The 13,268-nt window shown below is 34.3% G+C and overlaps 1 protein-coding gene across 1 annotated transcript; it reads left to right on the forward strand.

Annotated features, from left to right (window-relative positions):
* Nucleotides 1–7,219: 7,219 nt before the first annotated feature.
* On the forward strand, nt 7,220–10,102 carry pnx (posterior neuron-specific homeobox). The gene is made up of 2 exons (XM_059358409.1): nt 7,220–8,169; nt 9,106–10,102. The coding sequence occupies exons 1-2, from the start codon at nt 8,055–8,057 to the stop codon at nt 9,597–9,599; spliced, it is 609 nt and encodes a 202-aa protein (XP_059214392.1). The 5' UTR covers nt 7,220–8,054; the 3' UTR covers nt 9,600–10,102.
* Nucleotides 10,103–13,268: the final 3,166 nt, after the last annotated feature.

Here is a 13,268-nt window from a genome sequence, read left to right on the forward strand (position 1 = left end):
AAGAAAGAAGCAGCTTCCGGTTCGCTGCCGGTTCAGCTCAGCAGCGCCGCCGCAGGTCAACGTGTGAACTGCACCTGACCGCCCCCTAAAATTCACAAACAAAACAATTTGTAAAGCTGCTCTAACCTCTCCTGTTCAATTCGTTAGACATTATCTTACATTTTTAAATATTCCAACATATTTAAAAACATTATTATAAACCTATTTATTCGCCTCGGCGTTTTGTCCCAGCTAGGCAAGAATACTTGGCTTTTTTAAAATTATTCTTTTATTTCCTTTTTAACACTAACTCTGTTTTTAGATTGAGTTTTTATTATATATATTACTATTTTATTGTTTAATTGTTTCAGTATTATTTTATTGTTTTCATTGTTTTTATCCATTACTATATTTGTGTATGGCTTATATTGTTTTTTAATAACTGTACAGCACTTTGGTCAAAATAGGTTGTTTTAAAATGTGCTCTATAAATAAACTTTGACTTGACTTGACTATTTTTCTTCCTTAGAAATCTATTGTGCACTTGCACACTTTTCCTAATACCATATCTCCAGCAATCCTTTTGTATCCTTTTATACCAGCAACTTGATCTACAAATCAGATTTTTCTTCTTTTTTATGTCTAGAGGGTGCATTCAGAGTTTGGTAAAACGGCTTAGCCTTTTTTGCACCTTGGGCATGAATTACCTGCAAAATATCATTACCTGGAGGAATTCCCTTCTTAAAGGACTTTTACGAACTCCCTAAAGGAAAATGTTGCTGTGTATTTTGTTGGTTTGGCCTGTATATATTTCTTATTTTATTATTTTATTTGTGGACATGTTTGTTTTGTGCTTATGCTGCCTTCTTTATCAGGACTCCCTGAAAGACATTTTATATCCTATTGGGACCTTCCTGGCTAAATAATGATACAAAAAAAAAAAAAAAAAACGAATTCACCATGCAGCTAAATATCTTTATCAGGGTCAGAGTTAGAATCAGGCTAATTACCAAACAATTGATATCTTTGTGCATAACAACAAATAATTACAAAAATTAAAGCACCTACTGCAAAAGTCAACAAATGTAAATATAGAGCAGGAAAAAATATAGTGAAAAATACTATAAGAATATGAACAGTGTATATGTTTCCAAAGTGAAAGAGCTCTACAGTTTTGTGCAGGAATATCCAAACATATCAATCCAAAAATGTGCATGCACGCAGTGTATACATGAATAATAGTCCAAAAGATGTGTTATTGTAACACATAGGCTTCACATACAGTAGTATAACTATATAAAATATCAACAAAAACAGGCATATTGCACAGATTAAGTTTGAAAATGTTCATATTGATAGCTGCATTTTGTATTTTGTAAGAATTTTTGACCACAAGTGTTGTTGTCTGACATTTTTTGCACTTTTTTAAATGTTTTGTCAGTATTTGAGTTTAAAATAAAGCTTCTGAAAGAACAAATGTGTCTCAGCAAATGAGGAAAACTGTAATATGAGCAAACAAATCAAACTGGAATTCATATCAGTATAATAACTTTATTTTAACCCATAAGAACCCATGGTGACACCCATGTAACAAACACTTTAAATCCTCTAGAATCTCCCATATTCAGCTTTATGCTTCACATTAACTCATTAAATCCCTAAGCGACGTATACTCAAAACCCTGGTGTGGTGGTCATGTGACTTTGACAAGAATGTGGCTGTGACTGGAAACAGAAATGTGAAAAAGTAGCTAATTTTAAAAAGCTTATTTTTTGTGACAAGGCTAACTTTAAACCCATTTAACAATTCGAATCTGTTAATAGGGTGTCCTGTATTGCATTTGACTTGTTCTGACCATATTTCTTGCACAAATTAAAGTCACAATTTTTATGTTATTTTTATGTTATGGAGATGCAAAATAAAAAGGTAAATTTGTGTCTCTGTACGCAGAAAATGTGTCTATTTTTTTTTCTATTTTAAAATAAGAAATATCTTTGACATTTAGGGGTAGAATTTTTTTTTTTAAAACATCAGAAATGTGTTCGATGTGGTTCACTTATAGAACACATCCTTTAAGGATAACTGGGTCTGGGTTCTTATGGGTTAAACATGGATGTGAGAAATGGTGAATGATCTTATTACATTATAATGGAAGAGTCGTGTTTTTGCTCCAGGATGAGACATGATGAACATTTATTCGAATTTACTACAATGTGACAGTTTTTCCTATTTGTGGTTATATTTCGCTGTATCGTGGAAACTTTGCCTGCTGCTCCCAGCTGAGTGAAGACGAGCTGGAGATGAGGTTTGTGCTCTGGTTGGAGCTGATTACAGTGTTTGTGTGGAAGCTGGGAGCTGTGGGTTTGTAGTGAGACTCACTGGTCGTTTCCTCTCTGGTGATGGATGTGTGGTCGGAGGCTTCTGGATGAAACCTGATCGTGTGGAATGAAAATCAACCTCAGACTGTGAATTCATCAGGTTTCCTCTCTGAGATTTGGAAACAACAGGAGGAAATCTACACTTGCGCATTAGTGAATGTAAACGATGGAATGTCAGTCTAAGAAAAAAAGTCTGGCAGCAAAAGTTGCCAAAGACTTACTGTCAACTCACAGAAGAAAACTGTAGTTTTTTGGTGTCTTTATTTATTTAAGTGTCTTTATTTCAACAAATATATATCTGTAGAATAACTAAAAAAATTTTGCTAATATGATGTTAAGTTTTACTTTTTAAAAGATGTTTTATTCTTTTTTAAGATTTTTTTTTCTTTTTTTTAACATTAAATTTAAAGTTTTACTGAAAAATAAACAGAAAGACCATTAAGCAATTGAATAATACTGTAAAAAAAAAATAAAAATAAAAAAAACAACGAAAAAACTGTCTACTGTCAAACAACTATGAATTATTTTACTGATGATTTCTTTAATATCCGTAGTATATATATTATTCAATAAATATCTGTAATTCAAATAAATAAATATATGTATATATGATAAATAATTCAAAGTTTTACTGTAAGAAACAGCAATCAAAATATATATACAGCAATATGATGTGTATTTGTTTTGTATTTTTTCAAATTATTCACTGTAATTTAACATTCAAGATCATTAAGCCATTGAATAATACTGTAAAAAAAGAAAATTGTAAAAAACCAACAGTAAAAAAAGCCTGGCAGCAGAAGTTGCCAAACACTGTTTACTGTTAAATAACAACAAAACAACCATAAATTATTTTACAGATAATTTCTTTAGAAATATGGATGATATAAAGTAAATAACTGTAATATATATATATATATATATATATATATATATATATATATATATATATATATATATATATATTTGTAGAACCAATCAAGTTGTTGTTGTTTGTTTTTACTTTAATATGAATGTTATTGTTTGGTCATCTTTGCTGTCAGATTTTTTTTACTGATTTTTTAAATATAAGTTTTACTGTAAAAATGCAGAAAGTTGCCTTAATTTTAAATTCAGCCATATGATGTGTAATTTTTTTTTTTTTTTACATATAATTCACTGTAATTTCAACAATCAAGACCATTAACCAATTGATTAATACTGTAAAAAAAACAACAACAAAAAAACAACAAAAAAAAAACACATTAGTATCCCATTATATTAATTTACAGATTTCAACATTAATTTTATGGTTAATATTTGGAATAAAAGTAATTTTAAAATATTTTAATGAGGAAAAAGCAACAAAAACCCTGTCAAAATAATGCAGTAAATTTCTGTATTTTAAAAAAATTTAAATACAGTGCACCAAATCTGCTTGAAAAAGTTTCTAAGTTTAGACAACTGGTGATTTACCGTCAGTCTGGTCCTGATTCTGGTGTTTAAATGTGCAAATGTCTTCTTTACTTTTCAGCCTCAACATTTCCATCAGAGTAAAGAGAGAAATAAAAGTCTTTGTGCTGAGGTGAGACCACCCCGTGCACGCCCTGATGCTCAGACGGCTCTCAGGAGGTTTGTGGGCCGTTCAGGAACCAGTAAAGACACAAAGTAAAACTAAAGTGTGCCAGCAGACGACACAAAGCAGCAGAGGAATGCTGAGTGCGCCCCTGGGTGCTGCAATAAACGCTGCAGGCTCTTTGTTCGGGAGATAATAGTTGTGTTTTCTCCTCCTCTTTCCTCCTGCAGCAGAGACACATCTGTGACGCTCAAGTTATCACCTCATCTAACTTTGTTTATTTATTTAAATCATGATTTTTTTTTGTCATTTCTTGTTTAATTGTTAGACTTGAGCTGTTTATTGTGCAATCTGACTCTCCTGCTCTCCATTTAAATGTAATGATTAAAAAAAAAACTAAATCCTATTTCTTTTTTTCCCTATTTTTGTATTCTGCACATTTAAAAATATATATATATATTGCAGGACTCATCATGAATATATCATATTCTTTATACTTGCAGCAAATTTATGTTTTATAGTGATTTATAATTATAAAACAGGGTCAGAGGTCATTTTTTATTCTGAATTCTGTACATTTCTTTTTTATATAATTTACTGCAGGACCTAATAGAAATGTTAATTTGTTTACATTTCATGTTCTTCATACTTTACAGTGAATAACTATTAATAATAAAATTTAAATAAAAACTAGGTACATTATAGTTCTGTATTCGGCACATTTAAAAAATATTGTTTATCTCATTTTTAGAATATTTTTCAATCAATTATTGATGCAATCCATGTCTTATGCAACTGATGATAAATGGTTCTCAGGCTTATAATCAAGTAAAGTTTTTTGCACTTTTTACATTTTCCTCTTTGTGTCCTGTCCTTGTATTTCTCTGCAATATAAAAAAATCTCTATAAATATAAGTCCTGCAGCTCTATGGAATAAGCATAATCATGGATAGAAGTGGGAACAACTCAAACATGTCTTTGTGCAGAATAACAGTTAGAATGACAGAAATCAGAAAACAAACATTTAATTTCTCTGATCATTGTTTTTTACAAAAAATTGGAATAAAACAGAATTTATTTATAAACACTTTTCCAAGTGCTAATAAGTGTCGCGAATATTGGAAAAAATAATTGTATTTCCACATATTATACATATTGAAGTTTTGTCACGTTTCCAGCCTCTCCTCTCTGCTCTGTGTAAAAAGCCTCTCCTGTCCTCTCCTCTCTGCTCTGTGTAAAAAGCCTCTCCTGTCCTCTCCTCTCTGCTCTGTGTAAACGGATGTCCAGTGAATATTTGTCATGTGACCGTTGGTCTCAGCAGAATCAATCATGTCTTCACAGTGTCTCTGAGGAGCAGAATTTAATGTTTTTAACAGGATCTGGTTAGTGCAAACACTTTATTTTAAATGACACATGGAGAATAAAGAGATTCTGACACGAATATCAACATTTTAACAAAAGTTTTGGTCACTTTTTATAACAGAAACTGTTGTACCATATGATCTGTTCAAGGACTGTTGGAAAGGTCCAACTCTGAGGATAATGCCTGTTTTTACAGTCTCTCTCTATGATAAATGCTGTATTTCTGGTGTTTAATTATAGAAAACATACTTTTTCCTTTTTTTGGCATAACAGTAATATTGCAAACTGTCTCTCGTCCTGTCTGCACCAGTATATATTTTCTGTCTTCATCATGTCTTCCTCCCTGTCCTCTCCCCTCTGGTCTGTGTCCCCGTCCTGCTGAGGGTCAGCGAGGGTCAAACCTAACAGAGACATCTGCTAATTGTCCTGCAGGTCCGTCCCCTCGTGTCCTCTGAATACCAGCAGCTCTGTAGGAGTCTGTAGCTGGGAGCACGCTGGCAGCTGCCGGCTTCAGGAGTCCCCTCCACAGGATCCTGGACCCCCCCCACCCCCAGACCTGGACCCCCACAGACCTGGACCCTCCTTTACTGCATGAGGAACGGTCTCTCTGGGTTTTAGACAGCTATGAGCAATAATGTGGATTTAAAGACGGGACTGTTAATCTGATTGTAAAGTTAATGAAGCAACTGGAGGCAGATAAATCTGTGGAGAGCAACAATTAAACACATTTAAAGAGACAGTGATGGAACTAAATGCGTCCACTCAAACTCTATTTAACTACAGTTTAGGAGTATTTTACTTGAGTATTTCCATTTTCTGCTACTTTATATTTCTACTTTGCTACATTTTAGAGGGAAAACTTGTCATTTTACTCCACTATATTACTTTAAAAGCTGTATTTATTGGTTACTTTAGAGATTATGATGTGATGGTTTTGAAGCTTTTTGACTGAAAATCTAACCTAGTCTCCAAGATAAAATGTTGGGATTTTAATTTTCCTGCAAACCACAGATACGTTGAATCTCAACAATTTCGAGCCGCTGCAGCCTTTTCTTGTTCCCGCCCTGCAGAAAAAAATTCAAACAAGGAAGAAAAATTTAAGTAAGTAAGAATCAGTAGAAATATGATGGTGTCCCACTCTGTCTGACAGTATAATGAATTTGTCCTGTATTAGATTGTTCCAGATCTTTATTGATGCCAGATGCTTTTCATGGCTTCACTTTCCCGACTAATGGAAATATTCAATAAGTCTTCGTAATATAAAAAAAAGTTCTGTGTGGGGATCATAAAATTTTTTATTAAAATATTAAGTTTAATATTATATATTATATAATATTAAGTACAAAATAAATATGTGGCAAATTATTATTATTATTACAATTTCCATTAGTTAATTGATTAAATATTAATTGTTGTCTTCATGCACTCCAAAAATACCAATAAAATAAAATAAAATTGAATAAAAACAAAAAATAAAATAGCAAAAAAAAGGCAATTCATCTATAAGAACTAGAATTTTTTGCATGATGGACAATTAATCATCAAAATAAGTTGATTCATTTCCTTTCAACTAATAAATTATAATCATTTATATGTTGACTTAATTAACTCCTAATTACTTTGGTTAAATTTTGGTTCTGATACATCAAACAGAATTTAATATTTTGTGTTACACTGCAGAGCTTCATGAATGCCTAAAATATAAATATAATGCTGCACGTAATGACTGTTTTAGTTATACAATAAGAAAAGGAAAATTCCTTTATATATACAAACAGCTTTACAGAAAAAAACAGTTCAAAAAACAAACAATTAAACTACAAATACAAACAACAGACAAAATTCTGAATAAATTCTGAACAAAAAATAAATTAGGTTAAATATATTTTATAAATAAATGACTTATTATTATTGTTATTATTATTATTATCATCATCATCATCATCATCATTGGCTATATAATCTGTCAATTTTGTTTTTATTTTTTATTCATTAAGCAGTTTTCGTCTTCATGCATTTCAAACCCGATTATCATTCTAAATAACCTTTAAAAACATTTTTTTTAATTTTCTCATGCAAAAAATCTGAGAATATTTTTTCTTGATGAACGAATTTAAAAAAAACGAGTTGATTCCTTTTCTTTAGATTAGACGGCTGATTTTTTCAGCGTTAAGTAGACTAAATAAAAGGCTGAAATAATAATTGATCAGTAATAATTAACAGCGGTAAAAAGCCTCTCAGCGGTCTGTATGTGTCTCCTGCAGGTCCTCAGTGCTCAGGTGTCCCGCGGCTCTCATAAACGTGTCGTGGCTTCTCATTAAACCTTGGCCCTTTGTGGGGACTCTGTGTTTAACAGGACACACTGAAACACTTTCTCTTTGATGAGTCCATCAATTAGCATCACAATGCGCGTTCACGTGTCCGAGTGCAAATAACAACAAGCTCCGGCACAATCAGGAACACGGACACGGAGAAAGGAGGCACATTTTAACCAGATGCCCTGCAATAAATAACGGGCCCGGGCCCCCCAGCTGAGGGCCCGCATTTACATCTTCAAGTGCCCGCAAGGGGGTCCATGGGGGCCCCACGGGGCCGGAGCGTGTCTGCGCAGGAAAGACGCACAATAACGTTTAGGAAACTTTGTGAAAGAAATGTAAATGTGAGAGCGGCGTGTGCTCCGGCTGCAGGGTATATAAAGCTCCGGAGCAGATCAGGGTCCACACACCGAGACCTGATCCGCGTCCACACACCGAGTCCTGATCCGCCCACAGAGCGCTGACATGCAGCCACCAGCAGCCAAAGTCCCGCTCAGCCACCGGACCCCCTTCTCCGTGGAGGACATCCTGGACCCCACAAAGTTCACCAGGAGAAACTTCTGCGTTCAGGAGGCATCAGGTAATAAAAACTCTCTCAGGCCTCCAAAACTCTTAATTTATCTCATATCGGAGCTTTTTTCTCCCATTCCTGTGCAGTGAAACCACGTGTCTCCAGATGTGTTGGTGTTGAATGTTTGAGATAAACTGAAGGATTAACTGTTCTTTATGTGTTGAGAAAATCCTCCTCCTCCTTCAGCTAAATAAACTGTTTTAAAACCCTCTAAAATCAGCTGGAAAAGTCCTCGTCACAAGGCTGAAAACAGGTTTTTCTGACTTATTTGAGAAAGGCTGTGTTTTTCTCACAGGAGGGAATTATTATTAAAGATTAATAAGTAATTTGATTTCTTTTTTATGAAGTTAAGGTTTTTCTTAGGTCATTCTGTTTTTTTATTTAATGTAGCCTATTTTTAACGTTTTTGTTTTTGTTTTTTTTTAGATATTTGTGCTTTTTTGTATTTAAATTTATTTTAAAAAGCTTGAAAAAAGCTTTGAGAGACATGGTTCTTACTGGACAGCATATTAATTGATATAAAATTTTAGGGTAATTTTATTTATTTATTTTTATTCTATTTTCTTATTCTTTATTTACATAAGCTGTTGAAGTATTTTTATTAATTTGTAATTATTTTAGAATAAGTGGAGGTCCTTACATTTTTATTGTTTAAGGTTTTTTAGGTAATGAATTTACTTTCATATTTTTTAAGATTTTATTTAGATCACAATGTTTTTATTTTTTCTTAATTTTTAGACCTTCATATTTTATTTATTAAGGTGTTTTGTCACCTTTTAATTTGTTATGTATCTTTTTTAGAAAGATTTAATAAAAAAAATACATTGTACTTGTATTTTCATGAAAACAGCTATTTTTCTGACGTTTTAAAGACACAATTATGGATTTATAGCTGAAAAATTGACTCATAAATTGATTTAATTGTGAATTTCTGCTCGTTTTTAGGAGTTTCTCCTCCCAGGAATGACCCCAGAGAGCAGCAGCATCCTGCAGCAGGTGGAGGCTGCAGCCCAGAGCAGGAGCAGGAGCAAGAGGAGGAGCAAGAGGAGGAGCAGGAGGAGGAACAGGTGGAGGAGGCTCTGTGTCCGGGGAAGCGTCAGAGGTCGAAGTCTAAAAGCCGGCGGATCCGCACGGCGTTCAGCCTGCAGCAGCTGCAGGTGCTGGAGCTCAGCTTCCACAGGAGCCACTACCTGTCGGTGGTGGAGCGCCACAGCATCGCCTCGGCCCTGCGCCTCTCCGAGACCCAGGTCAAGATCTGGTTCCAGAACCGCCGCACCAAGTGGAAGAAGGAGCGTGTGCAGGGTCAGGAGGAGCAGCAGCAGCACCCCGGGGTCTCCTCTCCCCACCACCTCCTCCCCTACAGGCCGCTGTGCTGCCCGCAGCGCGCTCACATCCAGATGTTCCCACAGCTGCAGCTGCTGCACCACTACTACACCTGATGACAGGAGGAGCACCAAACAGACTCACAGCAGCAAATATGGCACTAATATTAATATTCAGGACAGCTTAAAGTGCCAAACTGGACAAATATTTTAATGTAATTATGCTATAACTTATTTTCATAAACATTTTTATTGAAGTTGTTTCTTGTTTCTTAAAATATATTGGCTTATTGATTCATTCTGAGCCAGAAATGATACATTTGACTGATTTTTAAGTTAAAATAACTTGTTGCAACAAAGAATTCTGTGCACAAATCTCCATATCTCTATATTAATATTCAGGAGAGTTTATAGTGTCAAACAGGACTGAGTTTACAAATATTTTTTAATGTAATTATGTCATAACTTATTTTCATAAAAAAATGTATTGAAGTTGCTTTTGTTTGCTTCTTGTTTCTTCTTAATATAACAACTTATTGACCCTCACAGAGCCAGAAAAGAAACATTTGACTGTTTTTAAATCAAAATAACTTGTTGAAACATGTACAATTGTGAGCATAAATCTCTAAAGAAATTCCAGGGGGAAAGTTTTGGGAAAATATGGTGCCAATATTAATATTCAGGAAAGCTTCAAGTGCCAAACAGGACTGAGTTTACAAATATTTTTATATTTGGAATAAATATATAACACTTTTACTTTTGATACTTTAAGTACATTTTCTGATATTTTTGTACTTTTACTTCAGTATGTTTTGAATGCAGGACTTGTAGTGGAGTAATTTCACAGTGTGGTATTAGTACTTTTACTGCAGTTAAGTAATCTGATTACTTCTTACACCACTGCTTGTTGCTGGTTTTCACCTGAAATCTGAACAGGAGCAGATTTCTGCTAAAAGAGTTGAAAATAAAACTCCTTGACCCCCCCGTCCTCTCTTCTACTGGCGTCAGATCAGTTTAACTCTCAGCGTGTGTGTGTGTGTGTGTGTGTGTGTGTGTTGTGTGTGTGTGTGTGTGTGTGTGTGTGTGTCTATGGTGTCAACAGATGGTCTGGAGGAGTAAACTCCAGCTCTTTCTTGGCCAACTTAAACTCATTTTGTACTAAAAGTATTTTGAAGACACAAAAAATCACCACCTCTGCTCTACACACACACACACACACACACACACACACACTGAGCACATCTGTATGTGATTTAGCACATACTCTTATCCTCAGATGGCAGGGGGCTCTGAACAAGGTGAACGAGACAAATCAGCAAAGTTTTTAGTTTCAATCAATCATAAACAAAGATAAAACAAACCATAAACATAAAAGGGAAAATGTTGATTCAGCACTGATGATTTTGTCCCAGGTGCTACAGATTTCAGGATTTCTTCATTTGATGATTAAAATGCAGGAAACAGATTTTTAAGAAGATTAAACATGGTGTTATCATCTGAAAACACTTCCATCAACCAGCGATCAGAAACAGATGGAGGCGAAGGAAAAACAAACCACACGACTGGACAGAACGGGCTATTGTTACACACACACACACACACACACACACACACACACACACACACACACACACAGGAAAATGACTCAACCTCTAATGAAAACAAATTCATTATTTTCCATCAAGTCAGCAAGTTTTAAAACGACTAAAATGGTCGATAAGTGATGCAAAAGAGACACTTTTCTTTTGTCTTTTTCTGCAAGAAATAACTAAAATAAACGTAAAAGTTCAATGTAACTAATTACATTTACATTTAAGTATTATACTTAAGTACAATTCAAAGTAACTTGAGATTTTTCATTTTATTTAACTTTATACTTAATACTCCACTACATCTCAGAGGTACAGCAAATGTATTTATACAATGTTTTTAGATCATTTTAATTTTAAATTAAAGGTTTATAAATATAAATATATATATATAATTTATTTATTTTTAAAAGCATTTTTTAGGTGATCTAGGATTTTTTTAAAGGTTTTTAGACCTTTACGTTTTTATTTATTTTATTTTATTAAAGGACTTTAGGCCTTTTTTCATTTATTTATTCATTCATTCATTCATTTATTTATTTATTTTTAAAGGTCATATCTTTTTTATTTAAAAAAAAAGGTTTATATGTTTTATTTATTCATTATTTTTTAACCTTTAATTTCTTTTTAAAATATATTTTAGAAAGATTTTTAGGACATTAAGTTAAAAAGCTGGAAAAGTCCTCATCACAAAGCTGAAATCAGCTGTTCTTCTGATTATTGAGGGATCCAAGGTTCTGACAGGACAACCAAGCTACAAACACATTTTACAGAATATGATGCATCGCTGCAGATTAAACTCAACAACAGGATATAAAGGAGTTAAAACTTTAAATATCTACAGCAGTAAAATGCAGTAAATCATCTATGTGCAGCCTCACTAACCACTGACATGACTCGGACTCTTTTGTTCTGAAGTCAATAACAATGACTTTGGGTTTAGAAATGTTCAGTGTCAGAAAGTGATCACGGAAGCGCCACCGACCACGAGACCATGTGCTGAGTCATGAAGCAGAATAACAACAGCTGCTCCAGTTATACAGAGCGGTGGAAGAAGTATTCAGCTGGTTTGGGTAATAAAAGAGCTGCAGCTCAAACAATACAAAATAAAAAATATGCATCAGATCGTTTATCAGCAGTTCATCATCACATCAGTTTGAGCCAGTAGGGCCTGCTCCTGCTGGTAGGTGCAGCAGGTTGTTATCAGCTCTTCCAATGGGCTTCTATTAACATGTGTTGTTGGTGGCGCCCTCTAGTGGCTGGAGAAATGATGAACGACGGCAAGGTGGAAGTTATGGGGTGTGAAAGTAAAGGGGGAAGTAAACATCAGAATATAAAGCGTGAAAAGTTGCTCTTTTGTTGGACCGATCAAACAAACCAGGACTTTCACTCAGGAGATCTGGGTTCATGTCCCATATGAAAACAAAAGTAAACACTCTTATTTGAAGTAACATCACTTAACTTCATTGTGTCACGTTTTTACAGAACAAATACAACTTTTGATATTAAGGCTGCCTGTAACTGCGCCATTTTTGGCATTTAAGTGCATTTATTTTTTTATTTGTCTTTTAGAACGCCTAACCAGAAACTTTTTAGCCGAAACCTTGAAAAGAGGTTTTGTAGCCTAAACTGACCCAAACTTTCTGAGCCTTAACGTAACAAAACAGGTTTAGGTTACAAAACTACTTCTCTAAGCTTGCTTGGATGGATGGATGGATGGATGGATGGATGGATGGATGGATGGATGGATGGATGGATGGATGGATGGATGGATGGATGGATGGATGGATGGATGGATGGATGGATGGATGGATGGATGGATGGATGGATGGATGGATGGATGGATGGATGGATGGATGGATGGATGGATGGATGGATGGATGGATGGATGGATGGATGGATGGATGGATGGATGGATGGATGGATGGATGGATGGATGGATAGATAGATAGATAGATAGATAGATAGATAGATAGATAGATAGATAGATAGATAGATAGATAGATAGATAGATAGATAGATAGATAGATAGATAGATAGATAGATAGATAGATAGATAGATAGATAGATAGATAGATAGATAGATAGATAGATAGATAGATAGATAGAGAGGAACTTTATTAATCCCTTGAGAAGCTTCCCTCAGGAAATTGGCAAATTAGGGCTAAAAGGTTCCTGGTCAGGAGTTATGACATGC

The sequence above is a fragment of the Centropristis striata genome, chromosome 19 (genome assembly GCF_030273125.1).
Source record: "Centropristis striata isolate RG_2023a ecotype Rhode Island chromosome 19, C.striata_1.0, whole genome shotgun sequence".
NCBI lineage: Eukaryota > Metazoa > Chordata > Actinopteri > Perciformes > Serranidae > Centropristis > Centropristis striata.

Coding starts and splice junctions, on each gene's coding strand:
- pnx (XM_059358409.1), top strand. CDS start 8,055: ATGCAGCCACCAGCAGCCAAAGTCCCGCTCAGCCACCGGACCCCCTTC. Junction 8,170..9,105: donor CTGCGTTCAGGAGGCATCAG/GTAATAAAAACT, acceptor GCTCGTTTTTAG/GAGTTTCTCCTCCCAGGAAT.